The sequence below is a fragment of the Colletes gigas genome, unplaced genomic scaffold, assembly GCF_013123115.1.
Source record: "Colletes gigas isolate AHSC1104 unplaced genomic scaffold, ASM1312311v1 Colletes_gigas_Sc00005, whole genome shotgun sequence".
Classification (NCBI taxonomy): Eukaryota; Metazoa; Arthropoda; class Insecta; order Hymenoptera; family Colletidae; genus Colletes; species Colletes gigas.
The window spans coordinates 9,210,270-9,232,861 of record NW_025106634.1 but is presented as its reverse complement, the minus strand read 5'-3'; the positions used below and the strand labels follow the sequence as shown (position 1 = coordinate 9,232,861).

At 36.8% G+C, this 22,592-nt stretch overlaps 1 protein-coding gene across 2 annotated transcripts; it reads left to right on the top strand.

Annotated features, from left to right (window-relative positions):
- The first annotated feature begins 492 nt into the window (after nt 1–492).
- LOC122394992 (BTB/POZ domain-containing protein 6-B-like) lies at nt 493–22,200 on the top strand. Of its 2 annotated transcripts, none has more exons than XM_043392239.1 (6): nt 493–742; nt 12,267–12,502; nt 12,931–13,103; nt 14,196–14,452; nt 15,655–16,049; nt 18,953–22,200. In XM_043392239.1, exons 1-6 carry the CDS (start codon nt 556–558, stop codon nt 19,166–19,168), a joined length of 1,464 nt encoding a protein of 487 aa, XP_043248174.1. In that variant the 5' UTR covers nt 493–555; the 3' UTR covers nt 19,169–22,200. The 2 variants fall into 2 exon arrangements, with proteins under 2 accessions (XP_043248174.1, XP_043248176.1); XM_043392241.1 differs by lacking the exon at nt 493–742 and adding an exon at nt 9,414–9,528.
- The last annotated feature ends 392 nt before the right edge of the window (nt 22,201–22,592 follow it).

The following is a 22,592-nucleotide window of genomic DNA, read 5'->3' as shown; positions in this document are numbered from 1 at the left end:
GGATTTTAATTAAATATACTCCTAAAAATGGGGGTGCTGAAAACATTACCTGTATTTTTTATACCTGTGTATTTTTTGAGTAAATTTAATCTGTGATATATTGTATTTAGTGCCTCCATTTTGGGGGCTATTCTCACCCTTTCGAAACGAACGTTAAACGATAAAAATAAATTGTTTGATTCGAGTTTTGATACGAAGAAGAATACAGTAAAGTTTTTGGTCTCAAAACAACATGGCGTAACTTTTGAATTCTAGAAATTTTCTAAGATGAGATCTATAATCATTACAATTTTTTTTTCTTAACATTAACTTACTCAAAAATGTTCGAACCGCAATATTTACTCAGAATCACATTCTTTCTAGCAGAATTTGAGACGAAACAACGAAGTAGTTTTTAAATTAGTAATTTAGATTCTTCGAGGTATAGAAAAAGATAATTTTACAATCCTCTGTGTTGGGTTTGCAAATAGACGATTATCGTTGAGTATCGAGGGGGATATTTGCAAGAAAGACCGATATATACATTCTGGACTGTTTTCGTGTCTGTGAGACTTGATGACATCGGAACTCCTCGACTGTTTCGCGTGTGGCTTGTTGCGGGTCCCGATCGAATGGATCGTTTCCCTCGCGATCGCGTTCTACGAGAATTGCTTCGAGAAAATCGACGGTAGCTTCGTAAACATGCGACTGCCCGCGTTTGGGAAAAAATCCGCAAATCCGGATGAAGAAACCGGATCAAAAGGTGAGCGATTTTGTTAAAAATTAACAATCAAAATACTGTAAAACTTTATCAATTACAAACATCGTTGATCTCATTCGAAATGATATTTGGTAAAATTCGAAGTTGATACTCTGACGACCGCTGTCACGTATACGTGAGTTCGCGAAGCTAATAGACGTTGGCCAATGTCACGTGTACGTGATCTATCAATCATTATTCAGGCATCATACATTTAATTTATTACCTTTGTTTAGTTACATTTATAATAATATTTCTAGCATCTTCGTGCATCTCACTTTGGTCCACAATATCAGTGTAATAACTAGACTGCGGATCTTTATGCAAATTCACATTTTTATTAATAAAATTGATGAAATTGGAGCTCTGAAGATGATTGTCTCAACCCCTAAATATAATAATTCGTATCTTACTTTAAATATTTCTTATATTTTTGCATATTAAATGCATTCTGTAGTTTTTTGAGGATTCAAATTTCCCATTAAATCTTTAGGTTTGGGTTAGGTCTGGGTTAGGTCTGGGTTAGGTCTGGGTTAGGGTCGTATATTTTTGCAAATTAAAAAAGATTAAAAGATGTTCTTGTTTTTTGAAAAAATACAATTACTTTAATCGGGCGAGTGTTCCGCGTTTCGAACAAAAACACCGTTGTCCCGAGACCAGAACGCATATCCTGGTTCGTTCGACGCAGGCCAGGACCTTGGGAAAAAGCACAGCCGTTTTTCAAGGTTTCCATACGCTGCAGTTCCGTAAAACAACTAATTTTCGCACATTTTGCCATTGTTAACCGGCCACGCGTGCTAATAATTCAATTCACACGTTTTCGTTTCACGTAATAGCCACAACTATTGCACGAATTCATGAAAACTGTATCGAGAACATCAGTTTGAGCTACCAAAAGCTAGAAACTCTCATCATTGTCCTCTAAGGGTGCAAATATCGAAGGTTCGAAGCGTTATCGAGTCTCTTGTCCTAGCAATCTTCTGCTCTGACTCAGAAAACTCATAATAGCGACCGAGGAAAGCCATAATAGCATACTTTTCAGCCCCCTAAACACACACATCAAACGGTAGAAGATTTACAATCACGATGTTCCAAGAAAATGAAGTGAGAAGACACAATTTCGAGGAGCAAACTGATTTATCAAGAAAAACAGATGAAAATAGGATGTAACGTGTTCATTGGAGGCGATTACGATTCTCAAACGAAAACTGTTTTGCATAGGAGACGTTCGTTGCTGTTTCAAGGCTCCGTCTCGAACACTCGCACGCTCCTATTTCGACTCTTCGTCCTTTTTCTTCGTTTCTTGCGCACATTTTTCGCTTTCAGAGTACCACTGTCGCTTTCGATCGATCTACTAGAGCGTGGCGAATCGACGCTCGAACAAAAAGACCGCCATTTTTTTCCTTCGGATCATAAATCTGAAGCCTCTTAAAACTCTTATAAATTATAAAAAATAGTCGACTGTTTTCCAGTGGAATAGTTTGGAGATTAAACGAATGTTTTTTGTTGCCCGAATGATCGAAACAGAGACGTTGATAAATTAGCTAAAATTAGTGGCGAAAATAAAGTGACCACGATTGAAGATTATTATATGGGTTACGGATTACGATCGACACAAAAGGCAGGAATTATATGCGGGCGTAGACCAAAATGGAAGACTCACGATTTAATGGACCGTAGTAAACTCGAGATGCTCCATTGAGAAAATATATGCATTCAAGGGGCTTCCCGCATGCGATTCATTTGAAACTCGAACGGATTGTTCTTAATTTAATTTTAATTCTCAATTTTATCATCGATATGCACGAGGAAAGGCGTAGGAAAATTATTCAGCGACGAGCATAATCACTGGCGACAAAATAAACTTGTCAAGTCGTGAACCATTAGCCTTTCGTTTCAATTTGTTTAAGTTATGCGTACACGTGTTTCGCGAAAGATTACACCGACGTTAACTCGTAATGTCATAGTAATCTATACTAATTAATATTCATGTGCACCCCCGTAACTCAACGCATAAATATTTCCTGCACTTTCACCGAGTCTACGAAAACTATTTGCGATACTTTGGACCCACGATAGCCAGTGTACCCTATGCGTCATCCTAATCACCCTAGATCTAAACTTTCCTTCGTCCCTACGTTTCCCGAGACAACGCTGATGCTTAAAAATTTGATTAAATATGCAAAATAAACTTTGCAATATTTTGTTTGAGATCGTCGTTGGATCTTCTGTTTACATTCTTAGGTATCTCGTTACGACGAATTCGAAAATGATACCCGGAGATACAATTTTTTATTACGCCGTTACATAAGTAAATAGACTATTACCGCTCGTCGTTGCGTACAACGCTGCGAATTTTCAACGCGAACTTATCGATATATGTCACCAGGCATGCTCACGCACTTGAGGCGCTTTCCATTTTCAATTGGACACTGTTATCTATAAACGTTGCCCCCGGTAATTTCGCTATTTTCACGATACAAGGACTTAAAACCATCGGTTATCGTCGATAATAACGGAAAAACATGGACTATTGAGGCGTTCTTATTTAAATGAAAACACTCGAATCCCCAGGAATCGTTTGCAATGCATTTTTTCTGTCGCTGTTGGCACTACGGGCTCTTCTAATTACAATTTTCCCTCGTTTATTCCATGGGATTCTTTCCTTCGCGCGGCTAATTGTTCCATTCACTTTTTGCCCGCGTCTCTTTCCCTCCTCCGCGTTGTGTGAAACGCGGCTCTATCGTACAAATTAACCGCTTTTTAAATTCTTCTGGATTCCAATAGAAACGGGGAAAAATATCACCCGGTACGAAGATTATTGTTATTTCATTGTTTCTTTCAAAGCACCGAGAATACGTCGAGTCACTCCTTTTTGTTGCACTTTGTCTCCTTTTTGTTGAACAGCCTAGGAACCACACAATGGCACAGGTGTCGCGAACTAGCGATTTTTACGATCGTATATGAATATCGTACACGTTTCCTCGAATACAGACACGTGTATCAATTAAAATGATTTTTGTAATATATGTTATTTACGAAAAAAAAAACAATTTCTGATCCCTCAAGTCTTTTGCAATTAATTTTTTTTCTTCTGTATTATTTATATTCTGTATTAATTAAAATAATTTTTATAACGTGTGTCATTTGAAAAAAATGAAAAAAACAATTTCTGATCCTCCAAGTCTTTTGCAATTAATTTTTTTTTCCACTGTTTATACGTTTCGAATTTACTTTTTTTCGAATACTATCGATAGAGACAAGTATATCAAATAAAATAATTTTTCTAACATTTGTTATTTACGAAAAAAAAAGTCTTTTGTAATTAATTTTTTTTTTTCCTTCTGTTTACACGTTTTACTGGAATCCTTTTCTTCGTTCCGTTTACTTTTTTACTATTCCTCTTTCGTTCCGTGTGTTGTGTCGAAACACGTGTGGTTTTTATCATACAAATTCGCGCGGCGTTTTTTTTTTGTCGCGCGCGGTGATCGGCCGGTTGACGAGTGCATAAAGCACGCAATAACGAGAGACAATATATTACACGTACGAGACCGGAGACTTCGAGGCCACGTTGTATACACGCCTAAGAAAAATGTCGAAATGTTTTCTCGCGTGAAACGCACGGTTTCGTTCACGAAAACGCGATTATTCATATCTTTTTTGCGAGAGAAAAGTCTTGGAACCTCCAAGGGGACCAGCGGCCATTTTGGATTTCGACAGTCGAGTTGAATTCTTTCTTGAATTTCCAAACTGGGTAAAAATCTCGAAGGGAACGTTTGAGATTCTTTTTTTTTAAAAAGTATGTATTATACATCACTGTAATATAAATTTTGTAATATTTTTATACCCTCGTTACTATCCAGATTAAAGAATAAAAATAAAATGTAACAAACGTATTTATATTTTCAGATTTACAGTTAAAAAATTTACTGAAACGATAGAAGTGCTAAAAATTGCTTTATTGATGTAAAAAATGTCGTTCAAAACACTATTAATTCACGAAAGATTAACGATTATTCAGATTTACAATTAAAAAATTTACTGAGACGATAGAAGTGTTAAAAATTGCTTTATTGATGTAAAAAATGTCGTCTAAAACACTGAAAATTAACGTTAAATAATTCACGAAAGATCAACGATTATTCAGAGATGCTTCTAAATGAATTTAATTGTTTAATTAGCTATAACGGAAACGAGAAACAGTTACTCGGTGTATAATACTGGCATAATGTTGCGGATAATTACGCTGGCTGGCTCCGTCAACACCAATAAAGTGTGAGAATCGATAGGGAGTTGTAGAAGGTGATATGATCGACGAAAAAATGAATCATGCCTTGAGAAAAATAAGCCACGCACACTGGTTCGCCGGCAAATACGCGCTAGCGTAACCGCGAGACATTAATAATTACATTACGCTTCGTTAAAGACCTACAAATCGATTCTCCCCAACTTTAAAACGCACCAACCAATATTTTCAAAATTATATTTAAAAAAGAAACGCGCTGTAAAACATATTTCGTATCTCTGCTTTCATGTTTCATGTTTCAGGTTTCCTCCTTCGTTTTTCCCCAACTTTGAAACGTATCAATTAATATTTTTAAAATTATATGTAATAAAAATTAAAAAAAATAATATATAAAAATTATATTGTTTCGTTATCATAGTTTTCTATTCTTCCTGCACACGATACCCCACAAACGAAATATCTAAGAGAAATTATAGTTCATAACGATCGACAAAAAAATTGATTTTCTTTATTTCCAATATTAACCTCTTCATGAACGATTTTTTTTTGTTTTTTTAATAATCCGTAGTGAGAATTTTGGTCTGTTTATCATTGACAGTAACTATAATTATAAAGAACTAAACGTCCACATATGTGACCAAGGGCATGAAGAGGTCAAATGAGACACTGTCAAGAATAATTCCTAAATAGCATAATTACCTATTTCTATTTGATATTTACGAATCTGGAGTGTCTGGTTAACAGCAAACAAGTTCATCCAGTGCATCCAGTGCATTTTTTTAGCCCCTTTCCGTTGCACCCAACGCCCCCTACAAAATGGTGGATTCGCCTCAACCGAAAGAATTAATTAATCGAATTAAAAGGCCGCAGTGCTCGTTTAACTTAATCATCCGTGTACAGTCGGATCGTGTTAGCGTCGAAATTTTAGTAAATAAACCGACCTCGCGTTTCGCCTATTTTTCCAGCAATTGCACACACAGCATTATGCAATATTCGTACGAAACACGCGACAAGGAAAATTGAACGAGAATAAATTATTACACTAAAATAACGTTAACCCTTTGCACACCTATGTCAAGTCACATTCGACATCAATTTTTATCTCAGAAGCTCCTTTTTCAAGTCCAAACCATGGAGATATCGTACACTTAAAAATTAAAAAATAAAACAGATATTTCTTTGACTCCTACACGACATTTTTCAAGTCCAAACCTTGAAGATATCATACACTTGAAAATTACAAAATAAAACAGATATTTAATCGAATTTGTGTGTTCCTCAATTTGTTCAAATTTGCCCTACTTTTTGGCTACCGTAAATTTCAAATAAGACACTTAAAAGCGTTGGAAGCTGTAACAAAATGTAACAAAATTCAAATATCATTCGGAGTGCAAAGGGTCAAGACGATCGTTGGAACAATTTGAAAAAGTTTCCTCGCTGTCAGGAACGTTCCAAAACTAAAATTAGCAACGCGTTAAAGGGTCGTTGATACTGGTCGAACGTTCAAGGGCAGATTTTCTCTCGCGTGGCGATATTTTCGGTTACAAGAGAAATTTTTGCTAAACTTGTTCAACCCCGGTGGGCAACCAAGCAAGTTCCTCGCCTCTGGTGGCTCTAATTATAGCGAAACGCGTGATTCACGAGCTACGGATGGTTCTACGATCCAGAAGAATTCATAAGAATTCGTTGTGAAATCTTGAACTTCGCGCCACGTTAATTGCACTCGAATAATTCCGTTTCGAACAATTCTAATCGTGTCTTTGCGACTCGTGTACAGAGAGCACGGTGAGGATGTAGTGAGTATTCGTCGATATCTCTCGTTTCACCGAGTATCTTCCATTTTTTTTTAGTTCGTTAGAGTATAGGTGGCTAGACGTAACCTTGGCTGCGGCTTCTGAAACGGACTCATTCACGCACCTCTCGGAAAATGGCGGTCGATCGAGGCTCGAACTAATACTCGATCGAAACGCAAACGTTTCTTCATTGAACGATTGTAAAATTTTCGAAAAAATTACTGGATATTATGGGATATATTCCATACAACATCAGCCAAAGACCGTGCAGTCGGTGCTGTTACAAAATTAAATAAGACATTCGTATAACGATAAACATTTGTTAGCAATGTCGCCTCGTTGTAGCGGTTTTTGGGACCCTGACTGTTGTTTTTAAACATACTATACATACGTATCTAGATTTTGGATTCTTTTATACATCCACAGGTATTTTATACAATAACAGGTACGCTTATTTAACATTAGTAGTTCTGAAAGTAAAACTCAAATATACATTTACGTTGCAATATTTTTACGATCGAATGCATACGAAAAAGAAATTTATTTTTTTTGGGGAATTTTATAAATACTGACAAAGTTTTACTTTCAGTTTTGTATTGTATTTAGAAATTTATTTTTGTTGGAAATTTTATAAATAAAATAAAAAACTGGAAGTAAAACTTTTTCATATACGTTGCAATATTTTTACGATCAAATGCATACGAAAAAGAAATTCATTTTTATTGGAAATTTTATAAATAAATTTTTTTTTTCGTATGCGTTTGATCGTAAAAATATTGCAACCTATATATTTGATTTTAACTTTGGATTCGAAGATGAGATGAACAGATACGTGTTCGACGTTAGCAATAATTAACGTTTAAATATTGCTCCGCAACCGGATGCTCGCGTCGTGTATTTCGCAGGGAATGCTAAATATTGTTGTCATGTTCCTTGTTTGTAATTCGAGCCGGCCGTGTGCGTTTTATCAGGGCGCGGGCATACTGCTACTTGCAGCAGTTTCCAATGCTTCGAAGTATCGATAAAAGGCATTCCAGGATACCACCAGTCCCGAGATGCTTCCTCGCGAGAGAATTTACGTTCAATTATCACCGAGTATTATCGCATTACAGTCGACTGATTCGTATCGATCGCTGGAACGCCACCAATGGGCGCCAAATTGATTTATATTTCCCTATTGGCGTCTTCGTCGATTCCATTTTCTTTTTTTATCGTAGATGTTATTGTACGAAACTATTTTTTAAATTCCAAGATCCAAGACCAAGGATTGTTCGAGTAAAATTTAATAGAAATTCTGTTTTTGTATTAATTAATGCTAGAAGTACCGATGATTATAGTGTGTTTATTTGTGGAAAAGAAATTGAAACGATAGATACGCGAAGAAATAAGTGTTTATATATTCTCCTATAGAAAATTACAATTTTTCAAAAATTCAGTCGAGTAAATTTTTTACAAGTTTCATTAGAAATTACGAATGGGTCATTTTGACTGGTTTTTTGAGTTAAAATCATCTCTGATAAATAAAAATAATTGATTTTGAGTTTATCTGTTTTACCATAGAAAAAGCAAGTGTTTCAATTTATTTTGAGTGATTTGGTAGTTCCAGTGTTGAAATCAACATTGATAATTAAAAATAGCTCAAAAGAATTGATTTTGAGTTTATCTGTTTTGCCATAGAGGAAGCAAGTGTTTCGGAGTTTCCAAAGTAAAGAGCTCTGTCATCCTGTCGCCCCCGGGAAGCGCCGATGACAGTTCGAGGAACCGATAAGGCCCAATCTCGCGGTCCACAAGAAACGTCACCGTGATCTTCGACCCTTTGGCGACCTTTTCTCCGGTGTTTATAAAATGGTTGTCGTCACGGTCGATAAAACGCGAGCGCGTTCGTTTACATCAAAACGAATCCCACGGGGCCTGACTCACTCGTTGCAGTCGCCTGGAGTTGCGATCGATCTGTCAGTCGAGCGAGGTCGCTCGCTCGGGAAGGGTTGTTGCGTCCGTTCCCCGCTTAAAACACGCGATTATTATACAATTATAACAACGTCTTCGAATGAATCCTTCCTCAATAATCTAGATTCAAATTTGACGCGTTGTTGGGACTTTCCAAAGCTTGTGAAGATTGTTTCTGTTTTCACCAGCTTGGTGATCATCGAGAAAATGAAGATGATCGACGAAACACGCGATTGTTATACAATTAGAACGATGTCTTCGAAAAATCCTTTCTTAATAATCTTGAGTCAAATTTGACGCGTTGTTTGGACTTTCCAAAACTTGTGAAGATTGTTTCTGATTTTCACAAGCTTGGTGATCGTCGAGAAAATGAAAACGATCGACGAAACACGCGATTGTTATACAATTAGAACGATGTCTTCGAAAAATCCTTTCTTAATAATCTTGAGTCAAATTTGACGCGTTGTTGGGACTTATTAAAACTTGTGAAGATTGTTTCTGTTTTCACCAGCTTGGTGATCGTCGAGAAAATGAAGATGATTGAGGAAACACGAGTGAAAAGCGTTTGGAAGTTTACATACACGTGAAACTCGAGTGCTCGGGATTGGTATCTCTGGTATTGCTGTCGTGAAAATTATTTATCTCGTGGACCGGTGTAGAGTTACGTTAATCTGCCGGTTAATAGTAACTGAAACCGGAAATTATGATACCCGGTATCTTTGGAATTGTAACATTTCGATAAACGAAGTTTCCGAAAGTGACAAGAGTGGAAACCGTGTCTGTCAAAATGACAATTGCTTACGGTAAGAATTCAGACAGAAATATTGGTAAATGCAATTTACAGTATTTTTTTTTTTAAATAATATTTCTATGAATAAGCAACGCCGTAGTCTCTAAGCAACGCGTTTAATCGTTACAGGAAATTGCGATCGATAGATAACAAAATCAAAAGCTCTTTTCTATTCTTCTAATCGAAAGTTTAGAAATACGATAGTTTTACATTTTTTTTTTTTTTGATGCTTGACATCGATGAGAATTTTTTTGGGGGAGCATCAAGGGACGTAGAGAACTCTGTAATTTGTTAATTTGTTGAAAATTAATTTCGCGACACACCCGTGTCAATAATCGATCGATAAGGGCACGCCCACGCAAATAATCGATAGTTGCGATAATAGGCTTCCCTGACATCAACATTTCATGTTCTTAGACTGAGAACAATATTTGAAAAATTACACATTTCAACTCTATGTACACTAAAAAGAAACTTGTGAATTTGAAACGATTCTATAATTGAAATATATGTACATGTGTACATATTGATATTTCAATTTAAACTTTGAGACAATAAACGGAGAATAATTCGATCGATGACCCGGAGGAAGATTGTTATAATGAAAAGAAAAAATCAATATCTAACGCGAGATACTATCTGCTGCAAATATTGCCAAACCTTTGTATGGTTTAGATACTGCTGTTCTCCGAGTGTTTGCAGAGCAGGACACCCATCAAGCTTCCCGATAAAAAGCGTAAAAATGAGAACCTCACTCGACCGATCTCTCTGTTCTACGTCGCGTTATTCCGTTCGAGGAAATGATTCACGGGAGATACAATAAAAAAAAAAGGAGAAAAAACGTGCAAACTGTCGCCATTTCTCTGGTAAATATCGTCATAACGGGAAGTGCTCTTGTTGGGGTTTTGTAATGAGCTGACACATTCGATATAAACGTATATTTAAAAGCAAATTAAACACAAATTAAATACAAAGACGATGCCGTACTCTCAGGGAGACATATTCGGACTGAACAACAAAAGAGAAACAAAACAATATGTTAGGATCGATAACGGCCATCATCGCGATTCTCTGATAACTCGCTTCGAGTTCGCAAAGCTTATGAAACGATTGAAAAATGTTGTAAATATTGGAATATTATGTGTATTTTTTCTAACAGTGACACAATGATGATATTGAAACGCGTTGGTACTGAACAATTTTTTAAAAATTGTTTCTTCGTTACAGTGGAGAAGTTACGGTGTAGAATCAACCCCCAAAAAACTACCCCTGTGTAGATATAAAGGATTCTAGTATCGAATAAATATTTCAGGGTAGTTTTTTGTGTTATCAACAGTGTTTTGGAATTGAAATCTACAAATCTACAAGTTACTTACTGGTTAGAATCATCCCCTACAAAACTACCCTTGTGTAGATAGAAGAATTCTAGTATCGAACAAATATTTCAGGATAGTTTTCTGTGTTAGCAACAGTGTTTTGGAGTTGAAATCTACAAGTTACTTACTGCTTTAAATCATCCCCTACAAAACTACCCTTGTGTAGATATAAAGAATTCTAGTATAGAGCAAATATTTCAGGATATATTTCTCTGTTAGCAACAGTGTTTTGGAATTGAAATCTGCAAGTTATTAACTGGTTAGAATCATCCCCTACAAAACTACCCTTGTGTAGATATAAATGATTCTAGCATCGAACAACTATTTAAGGATATATTTCTCTCTTAGCAACAATGTTTTGGAATTGAAATTTACAAGTTACTTGATGCTTAAAATCATCCCCCCAAAAACTACCCCTGTGTAGATTTGAAGATATCAATATTGAGCAAATGTTTCAGGATATTTTTCTCTGTTAGCAACAATGTTTTGGAATTGAAATCTACAAGTTACTTACTGCTTTAAATCATCCCCTAAAAAACTACCCCTGTGCAGATATAAAGGACTCCATTATCTAGCAAATATTTCAGGATAGTTTTCTCTGTTAGCAAAAGTGTTTTGGAATTGAAATTTACAAGTTTCCTACTGGTTATAATCATCCCCTGAAAAACTACCCTTGTGCAGATATAAAGAACTCCAGTATAGAGCAAATATTTCAGGATATATTTCTCTGTTAGTAACAGTGTTTTAGAATTGAAATTTATAGGTTTCCTACTGGTTAGAATCATCCCCTACAAAACTACCCCCGTATAGATATAGAGGACTCCAGTATCGAGCTTTCGAGATTTCAGGATATTTTTCTTTATTAGTAACAGTGTTTTGAAATTGAAATCTACAAGTTACTTGCTGCTTAAAATCATCCCCTAAAAATCTACCCCTATATAGATATAAAGAATTCCAATATTGAGCAAATATTGGACAATATTTTTCTCTGTTAGCAACAGTATTTTGAAATTGAAATCTACAAATTACTTGCTGCTTAAAATCATCCCCCCAAAAACTACCCCTATATAGATATAAAGAATTCCAATATTTATCAAATATTGGACAATATTTTTCCCTATTAGTAACAATAACAGTAACAGGGTTTTGGAATTGAAATTTACAAGTTACTTGCTACTTAAAATCATCCCCCAAAAAACTACCCCTATATAGATATAAAGAATTCCAATATCGAGCAAATATTGAACAATTCATTTCTCTGTTATCTAGTTTTTGGGATCGAAACCTCCAAATTACTTCCCCCAAAAAACAATGCAATAAAATTAAATTGTTATCGAGCATGTAAATATTAATATTTTCGCGTGTTTTGTTGCAGGCGACGGGTCACGATGCGCCCGCGGCGAGTCTGAAAAGTCTCGCCAGAAGATCCGTGAGGGTGTACGGAACCGAATTTACTCCAAGACAATAATCCTCCCTGTGATCGCGCGACACCCCTCCAAAGAAATTGTGATATTCAAGGGCTCGCCAAGGGACATGTCTCAGGTACCTCTGATCGCGAACGAAGAAAACCAACGACCCACGGAATCTTCGACCAACATGGTGGTGCTCGAGGTACGAAAAACAAAAAATGACCCACATACCCCAAAAATCTTGCAATAATTATTCTATCCACGATGTTAAATTTCAGTATCGTTCCACAGTAAAAGTAACTAATAAATATTCGTGTAATAAATAAATAAATAACGTAGATTCGAAACTATTGCTATTTGCTATACAGAATTTCGTTAAATTCGCCATTTTCTCCGAGTACGAACGAACAGTAGAAATAAAAAAAAAAAAAATTCTGACATACTCTTTGCATAACAAAAAAGCTTCCTCACGATCGAACGTTCACGTTTCCCTTAAAAAAATTCGCGAAAACACCCATCGAGGTCCAAACACGATCTTCTCGACGCGGTCTTTTTTCGATAAAATTTGCATCGAACTGCGTCGCGAAGAGATAAATGAAAAAGTGTCTGTTTGACTGCGGATAAATATAGGCCGGTCTACCTGGTGACACATGGAGGTACTGCGTAGAAAGGGAACGTCTCGCGTCAAGATCGGAATGGTTCCGAGCGATGCTGTTCGGTCCACTGGCCCCGGCAGCTACCGATCCACCGCCATCGGTACGACTCCAACACGTGGAAAAGCGTGCTTTCGATTATCTGTTCAGGTAAATCGCGTATTAAAAAAAACAAAAAAAAACGACAGATATTGCATCGATATCACGCAGCCACGCAGAAACTCTACGATCGGGTCGCAATCGATGTTGTTTCGAGTCGTGCGTTTAAGGTACTTTGAAGAAACATAATACCGTATCTGTCACACGTCCGTACACACTGTATACTACCTACACATATACAGAGTGGTCCACGCAATTGTTACAAGTCATAACTCCGTTATTATCGCATTTCCGAAAAAATGCCAAAGGAAAAAGATAAATGGTTCGAAGAGCACTACATCTGTAGACCTTTAAATTTTTCTTAAATGCATCAGTGCATGTGCAATTAACAATTGCATCATTTCTTCAAATAGAAGTGCATATTTTTTTTTAGACAGATCGATTCTTCCGTTCATTCTGCGTAAAAAATGATTAGGGTACCATGGCAAAAAAATTATTAGATCTCGAGATCAAGGATGGTAGAACACTCTTTATATTTGTAAACAGTGAATCTTCGTTTGCAAGTAAGACGATCGACGTAAGAGAAAAATTTGAATCGTTAATTTCGATCCCCCGAAGACAGTTGCGTAATCGATAGAAGGGGAGACGAAGGTCAGCCAACGTCGCCATTCCCCATTGTAAAACCAAGGTCTCGAGGGGTGGTTTCTAGTTTTCTACCCAAACGATAAAGGGAATAATACAGATTTCAGGGGTACAGTGAGTTCCACAAATATTCCTCAGCGACGAAAATCTTCCAACATATCGAATAAAACAAATACTTTCGCGCAATAGAGAGAGAGAGAGATTTTTCCAGGATCTTTCTAGATCATGTCGACGTTGTCTTTGCAGACAATCGCGGTGGTGGGGACGATCGCGTATTTCTGGATCATTTTCCTGATCCTGTTCCCGTTGGCGGTTACTTGCAAACGAAAATTGACCAAACCTGGACGCCCCGGGAGATGCTGCAGATGCAGAGCACCGAACAATTATTCTTGCAGGGGGATTTAGAAGTGTGGTTAGAAGTGCATCCACGAACACGCGCGACCCGTTAGGCAACTGTCTGTTCTGTTCGGTATCGACTTCGAAGTGAACCTTTCTGCGCAGATATCTTCTCGACGAGCCGATACATTTCCAATCGGTGTCGACGGCCAGAGCCACCCTCGACGCTGCCCATCAGTACCTTTGCCCGGAATTGTCACGCCTGGCTGTCGAGTACCTGGAGAGGAACTTGAACGCGGGCACTGTCCTGGAGATCTACCAAGGTCTCAACCTCTACGCGAATCACGCGACTTCCGGCCTCTCGAGGTCGCCTAACTCGCCTTCCGCGCCGCCACCCCCCGGAGACGACGCTGGTGAAATAGGTAAAAGTGACCTAACCCAGACCTAACTGTTTTTGTATTTTTAATCGACCAATTTCCACGTAGCAACTCTGCAAAATTTGTCTAATATTCTCTTCCGGTTTTCGGGGACGGAAAGGATCCACTTTGTAAATCATTTTTTAACTCTAGTTAGGTTTATAGGTACGCGAGGAAATGTATAATTCAATGGAAATAAGTGTTTATTCACTCTCTTATAGAAAATTACGGTAAATTTCCAAAAATTCAGTCGAGTAAATGTTTTACAGGTTTTATTAGAAATTACGAATGGGTCATTTTGACTGGTTTGGTAGTTCTAGTGTTAATATCAAAATATCGATTTTTCCCGCTCTGTGTCGAAAGAAAATTAGCTTTTTTATTTGATTTTTGATAGCCAAGTGAACGTGGAAAATTCTCCCAGTTTTGGGTATTCATTAAAATTAATAAAATTAATTAACGATCAGATATTTCCAAAGACACTCATTAAATCGATTACCAGATTGCTCGAACGCTAAAGTGTAAATAAAAAATTAAACGTTCCATAAAAATCCCACCATATCGAGTAGATTATTTGTTCCGTCCCCAAAAATTTGCTTGAAATTTTTCAAAAGTGACCACCCACTGTAAAAATTGATTTCCAGCATTTGAAATTAGCTAAGAATACTATAAAGTTACAAGAGATCACGTGGTGTTACGAAACGGGAAATAAATGCAATAAAACCTAATGAACCTATCCTCTTATCTCCACTGTACACACTGTATAATCGTTACACCAAAGTTGTACCGAATAAAGTGTTACAAGCTGTCTTCCCAGAAACGAAGATATCGACTTGTTCTTTTAAATGGAACGTGGAATTATCCTCTTGCTATTTCGTTAGTCACTAAATCCAATAACATTGAACAATGTAAATCGATGTAAAGAATAATAATAATAATATAAAGAATAATGCCACCTTGCATTAAAAAAAGTGCATCCCCCTTTTCAGGGACAATTTAATTAAAAAAAAAAAAAAGTTGATATCTTTTTTTTTGAGCGTTTTAGGTCACATGCACCTTGTTGGTTATTAGTGACCACAATTGGGTTACCTAGTGGATCATATTTAGTTATTTAGAGCAATTGGTATGCTTTAATGTCTTCTAATAAGTTTGAAACTTTTCTGCATGTTTTTGTTACACACGAGTTTCCTCTAAAAACGATATACATATAGCCGCGGTCTGTACGCGACTGTTGGACGCCTGTCTGGACATAATCGACGCGGAGCCGGAAGTGGTCTTCGGCCAGGAGCGTTTCGAGGAGCTGAGCGTCGCGGAAGTGGAGGAACTGGCGTGTCGCGATAGTCTGAGGCTGACCAACGAGTCTGTCCTGTTCCACGCGTTGGACAGGTGCGCTGCATCGGAGTGCAGAAGAGCAGGCGTGGAACCATCGGCCAGCAACAAGAGAGCAACTCTATCGGACGAAGTCTGGTACAGCGTTCGGTACCCTTTGATGACGGACAGAGAGTTCATCGAGGGACCAATGGCCAGCGGCGTACTCTCCAGCGAAGAGTCCGCCTTCATCGTTGCTAGGATTCTTGGACACACTCAAAGTCGCGACGGAAACGAGGTAATTTGTAATTTTGATTCAAACACACTTTGGGCGTTGTAAACTACAATTATGCACGTTTCAAATACCATATACAGTAGTTTGTTGTACGTACACTTCCTCGTCTTCGTATTTGTAACACGAGGGAACCGTAAACTCGGGTTTTCTTGGTGAATTTCTTTTTCCCCTCAATTTTTTATTTTTGTCCATTTTTTATTGCACTTGTAATTTACTTTTATTATTTCCGAATTTTAGTTTCTTTTTATAATTAACGGGGGCTTAGTAATGACCAATTGCAATGCCGATAGAGAGATATTAATACATGTAACGAGCGTAGAATCAATATACGAGGGTTTTTTTCCCCGAGCCGGTAACCACCCATCCCGAGCTGCACGCGGCGCGATGATGCTGCACTTCTGTGATCGGACGGTGACCCAGCGCCTCCAACGCGCCATATCACTGGACAAGTTTTATTCATAACTTAAACCCTATTACGAAACAGTGGACTTCTGTTCTAATACTATTTTGATAATTTCTATCACGATGGATCGTTTTTTCACGAGAAATGCAGGTTCGAGCACGTTTCAGGCCTGAAGTGAACTACAACAATCTTATCGAGGGTTGATAGTTATCTCATTTTTGAAACTAGTGACCGTGATCACTATCAGGCACTGCTCTTTTATCTCTTCCTTGACTTATTGGTTTAACCGCGTGTCTAAATACCAGTTAACGGGAGAGCATTCTATCGAATTATTATTTCAGTCTTCCGCCATCTTTCGCGCGGCGCGTACCGTTCAGTCTTTCGCGTTTCGACCGATTCAAATGGAAAATAAACACATCTTACGATGCATTGAATCGTGTTATTAGAAAGTGTTATCGAATAAAAATGCATAGTGCATTGGAGGAGATGCCTAGAGAGAACAAACGATCGAACAAACGTATGAGGATGGTAGTGTCAGGAATCGTTTATGTAGCAGATTCGTGTTCTATGGTGATCACTATACAGAGAATCAATTTATCGTGTGCAACTGAAATCTACCAAATATCGAATTGCCAGTGTTTCTCTAAACTCTAACTCGTGTATTTTACTTTCATAATTGATCTGTACATTTAATAACTCATTAAAAAAATTATCCCTGCATTTTTATTTAACACTTGCTCGAAGTAACGATTATTACAGCCACGGGAGAGAGAAAATGGCAGAAAGATGTTGTTAATTTTATCATCGAGAGACACCGACACTCTGCAGGAGTCTCGTTTCGATACTTGCAACAACCATATCAGTTATCACAACGTATGCTGTCAGACAAATAATTGCTCGGACTCGGTGAAGCAACATTATAATTTCTAACAATGTATTAAGTTCTGATTTAAGTACTCACAGTTTAAAAATCACGTTTTTCGTGTACAAAAACAGTCGCAAAAGTGCACTTATGCCATTACTATTATTCTATAGATTCTCCATTGTAAACATAAACACTCTCAAGCAGTAGTTTACCGTCAGATTACTATTATAAATGTTCATTTCAAGTACACACTATGTAATAAGTATATACTACTTCGAGTACATGTGTAACCTGCAATCACGAATCAGCGATTCGTAATCATTTAATGAAAAAAATACTTTATCTTTCACCGCCTTCTCGACTCTTTTGTTAATGATTTATCGATCAAATTGTAATCAAGAGCTCGCTAATTCCGAAATCGGACAGTATCTGACCATTATATTTGATTGTTTACTCGAGAAATTAGTCGGTAGTCGTACGTGGACTCTTGTGGCTACTATTAATTACACATGGCTGGAGCTCGGGTAAAGTTCTATTGTTGTACCATTGTTCGAACAATTATCGTCTCCACAGTACACGTTATTCGCAGTAAAACTTTCAAACGCTGTTATTTAAATTATTTCTTATTTGCTTATAAAGATCAGTAGATTTGGAAATAATAAAGAGACCAAGAAGGGAGGTTTCTGGGTCCTTGGGATGTCCAAAGTAATTTTGAAAAAATTTCCAAAATGAATTATTTAAATTGTTTCTTATTTGCTTATAAAGATCAGTAGATTTGGAAATAATAAAGAGGCTAAGAAGGGAGGTTCCTGGGTTCTTGGGATGTCCAAAGTAATTTTGAAAAAATTTCCAACATCCGAAGCGTCGTCTAAAACAATATCAACGTGTACTATAACACACAAACGCGTTATAAAAACTTACGATGTTTGACTCGAAAAATTTCGACTCGTGGCAAATTCGTGGGATACGTGTAACGCAATCAGAAAAATTGTATCCCTTGATTGCACATTACGGGAGCCATGCTACGAAGAATCGGAAGCCCGAAACGTGACGGAACGACGATACTGCGTAGAGGAAACCGTAAACGAAGCAAAGCTGCAACTAGTTTGTATACAATTCCCAGCGCTATTCGATTCAACGTTACGTGAGTACGCGATTTGATATTCGTTAATAAAGAACAGCCACGTTCGCCACTATCGAAATCGAGACGTTTCGTTTCTATTTCGATCACATTTCGAAGCTTCTTTCGTTAAATAAAGAATCGACGAGATAACTTCCGATCGAAATTTTTTCAAATCCAATTGGACGTCTTTGAGACCATTTCGCCACTATCGAAATCGAGACGTTTCGTTTCTATTTCGATCACATTTCGAAGCTCCTTTCGTTGAATAGAGAATCGACGAGCTAATTTCCGATCGAAATTTTTTCAAACCCAATTGGACGTCTGTGAGACCATTTCGCCACTATCGAAATCGAGACGTTTCGTTTCTATTTCGATCACATTTCGAAGCTCCTTTCGTTGAATAGAGAATCGACGAGCTAACTACGGATCGAAATTTTTTCAAACCCAATTGGACATCTTTGAGACCATTTTATGAAGGTTTTCCAACAACTGAACTCGACTTTCTCTGTTCGTAGCTTCGAGGATCGATCGCTGGTCCACTGTCCAGACTCTCGAGCGCCCCGAGAATCGGTGTACCGTGTTACGAGAACCAAAGTTACACGATGTCCGGTAAAAAGGAGCGACAGGACAACCGGAAGAACAGGAGGAAGGAGTGCGCGAGCCAAGGGCAGAAAACCTGCGCGAGAATCGGCAACTGTCTCGTCCGTGTTCTCGCCTGTGTTTTCGACTGAACAAGCTTTTAACAAGAAGCAAAAACCAAAAGATTAAAGAGAGGAACGAAATTCCTGAATCTCATCCGCAGGAAAACAGATTTTTATTACGGTTTTTCTATAGATGCCTTCGTATCGAGATCGAAGCGCCTACCACGATTTTATTACTCGATAAATAATTTTATTTTTCTCCCGTCACCGTTAAATACATATAGTATATATATATATATATTAGATACAATTCTTTTTTTTAAGCGTTCAATTTTTCTACAAACACCTATGTACGCTTCACACGCTGCCATATCGTTCGAGATTCTTTCTTGGCGGCCATTTGCTTTTTTTCGTTCGAGACTACGGCGACAGGGACGGGGAAACGTTTCACGGTGTTTATTTTGTAAAAATTATAGAGATTTAAAATATTTGTACAATATTTTAATAATAGGTGTTTTGAAATTGATTTGTTTCTGTAAATTATGCAAGCATAATTTGCTTTTTTTCATTCGAGATTATGGCGATAGGGACGGGGAAACGTTTCACGGTGTTTATTTTGTAAAAATTATAGAGATTTCAAATATTTGTACAATATTTTAATAATAGGTGTTTTGAAATTGATTTGTTTCTGTAAATTATGCAAGCATAATTTGCTTTTTTTCATTCGAGATTATGGCGATAGGGACGGGGAAACGTTTCACGGTGTTTATTTTGTAAAAATTATAGAGATTTCAAATATTTGTACAATATTTTAATAATAGGTGTTTTGAAATTGATTTGTTTCTGTAAATTATGCAAGCATAATTTGCTTTTTTTCATTCGAGATTATGGCGATAGGGACGGGGAAACGTTTCACGGTGTTTATTTTGTAAAAATTATAGAGATTTCAAATATTTGTACAATATTTTAATAATAGGTGTTTTGAAATTGATTTGTTTCTGTAAATTATGCAAGCATAATTTGCTCTTTTTCGAATATTCGAGACTCAGGCGACAGAGACAGGGAAACGTTTCAAAATGTTTATTTTATAAAAATTCTAAAGATGTAAAATATTATAATAATGGGTATTTGAAATTGATTTGTAGTGTTTCTGTAAATTATGCAAGCATAATTTGCTTTTTTTCGAATATTCGAGACTCAGGCGACAGGGATGGGGAAACATTTCATGATGTCTATTTTTTATAAAAATTCTAAAGATTTAAAATATTTGTATAATATTCTAACAATTTGTATTTGAAATTGATTCGTTTCTGTAAATTATGCAAGCATAATTTGCTTTTTTTCGAACTATTCAAGACTATGGCGACAGTTTCACGATGATTATTTTATAAAAATTCTAAAAATTTAAAATATTTTAATAACGGGTATTTGAAATTGATTTGTAGTGTTTCTGTAAATTTTGCAAGCATAATTTGCTTTTTTTCGAACTATTCAAGACTATGGCGACAGTTTCACGATGATTATTTTATAAAAATTCTAAAAATTTAAAATATTTTAATAACTAGTATTCGAAATTGATTCTTTTCTGTAAATTATGCAACCATAATTCGAAGGTTTCCCGTGTCTCTAGTCACAGAAAGAGCTGCAAGAGGCTGAGACGTTCACTTACGCGTTTTGTAATGTCTTTTATTTCTCGAAAGGTTAAGAGCTTTCACGTACGACGTTCCTCCGCGTGTAAAAATGTTTCTCAGGGAAGATTTTTCTTTTTTTAAATCAATTACAAAGTTACGAGTGTTTTACGGGTGTTTTATCAGCAGTTTTTTCTACCCAGAGTGCTTTATCGTTTACAAATTTCGTTATCGAGATCTATTTGTTCATTGAACCTCGATGCCCCAATTGGTTTCGGTGTTGATAATAGCTTTGGACTTTTGAATCTTAATCCCACAGATTACCGCGATCGTTATCGTTTTCGATCGACGAAGCATCGATATTCTCGGGGAAGATTTCTTTTTTTTTAAATCAATTACAAAGTTACCAGTGTTTTACGGGTGTTTTATCAGCAGTTCTTCTATACAGAGTGCTTTATCGTTTACAAAATTTCGTTATCGAGATCTATTTGTGCATTGAACCTCGAGGCCCCAATTGGTTTCGGTGTTTTAAGATAATAGCTTTGGACTTTTGAATCTTAATCCCACAGATTACTACGATCGTTATCGTTTCCGATCGATACGCTTTTGGAAGACCGATATTTTTAAATTGGACAAATTTTTAGTGTCTTTTTATTTATCGATTCCCCGAGAAACATTCAAGTATTTATAATTCTATGTATTGACGATCGAAGACTAAAAATTTCACGCGGGACGAGACATACATACATACGTCGTTTCTACACTAATTTTTCGACAAAAAAAAAAACAAAAAAAAGTCGAAATCCCGTCTGGAATTTTTCGAGTTTCGATCGCCATTATTTACCACGTATCCTGTTATACGTTACTGCGGTTTAATCGCTACGTTCGTTGTGTTCATAGTTGTTGTTCAGAGTATATAGCGTTTAAATTTATGAGTTACAAGCGTGGAACCATGGCTGGTCCGTGTGACTGTGTTCAACAACGAAGACTACTCGCGCGAACTTTTCCACGAAACGTACGATCGTGAATAATTCTCCCGCAACGTTCATCGTCATTTTTGTTCGCGATTTTTCGCCTCCAACGCGACGCGAACGTGTAAACATTCTCTAAACTAAAAAGTCGAACGAGTACGCGATTTGAATTTGGCGCGCTCGACTTCAACATGGGAATTAAAATGGCGAAAGTCGAAGGAATGTAGAGACCGGTCGATTCTTTGATTCTCTTCGACTCGCGGGCATTCTCATTCTCAGGAGCCTCGATTATTCCTTCTGTCAATCGAAGATACGAAGATGTTTACGAAAGATTGCGATGTGGGAAAGGAAATTGCGAAATTGAATGTTATTCTTTTTTCTCGCGACTTGGCACGACCTTCTCGAGCAAACGGATATATTTTTAGAGAATTCGATAAGACGAACAATGCTAAAAATCAAGCTACGATCGTGAATAATTATAATTAGTCTACGGATGTTTATGCATTTATGGGAAATTTTAATCCTCAATTTAATATGCAAAAATATAAGAAATTCTTCAAGTAAGATACGAATTATTATATTTAGGGGTTTATAAATTTTATTAACAAAAATGTGAATTTGCATAAAGATCCGCAGTCTAATTATAATAATTAATTTTTCCCAAGGACACAACACGCATTTTATACAAAATAATTTACAAAAATTTCGCTGTTGATTTTCTCGAAGACAATGTTTTCGTATTCTCGATCGTCCAAGGAAGAATAAATCGCATAAATTCGAGTCGAATTATCGCTATATATATTGTTACCGTTGAGTTGCATTAAGAAACTTTATTTACGAACGCGAGATCGAAAAATCGAGGTGACGTTAATTACCCTCGCCTGAATATTCATAGTCTACTCATAGTTTACGCCA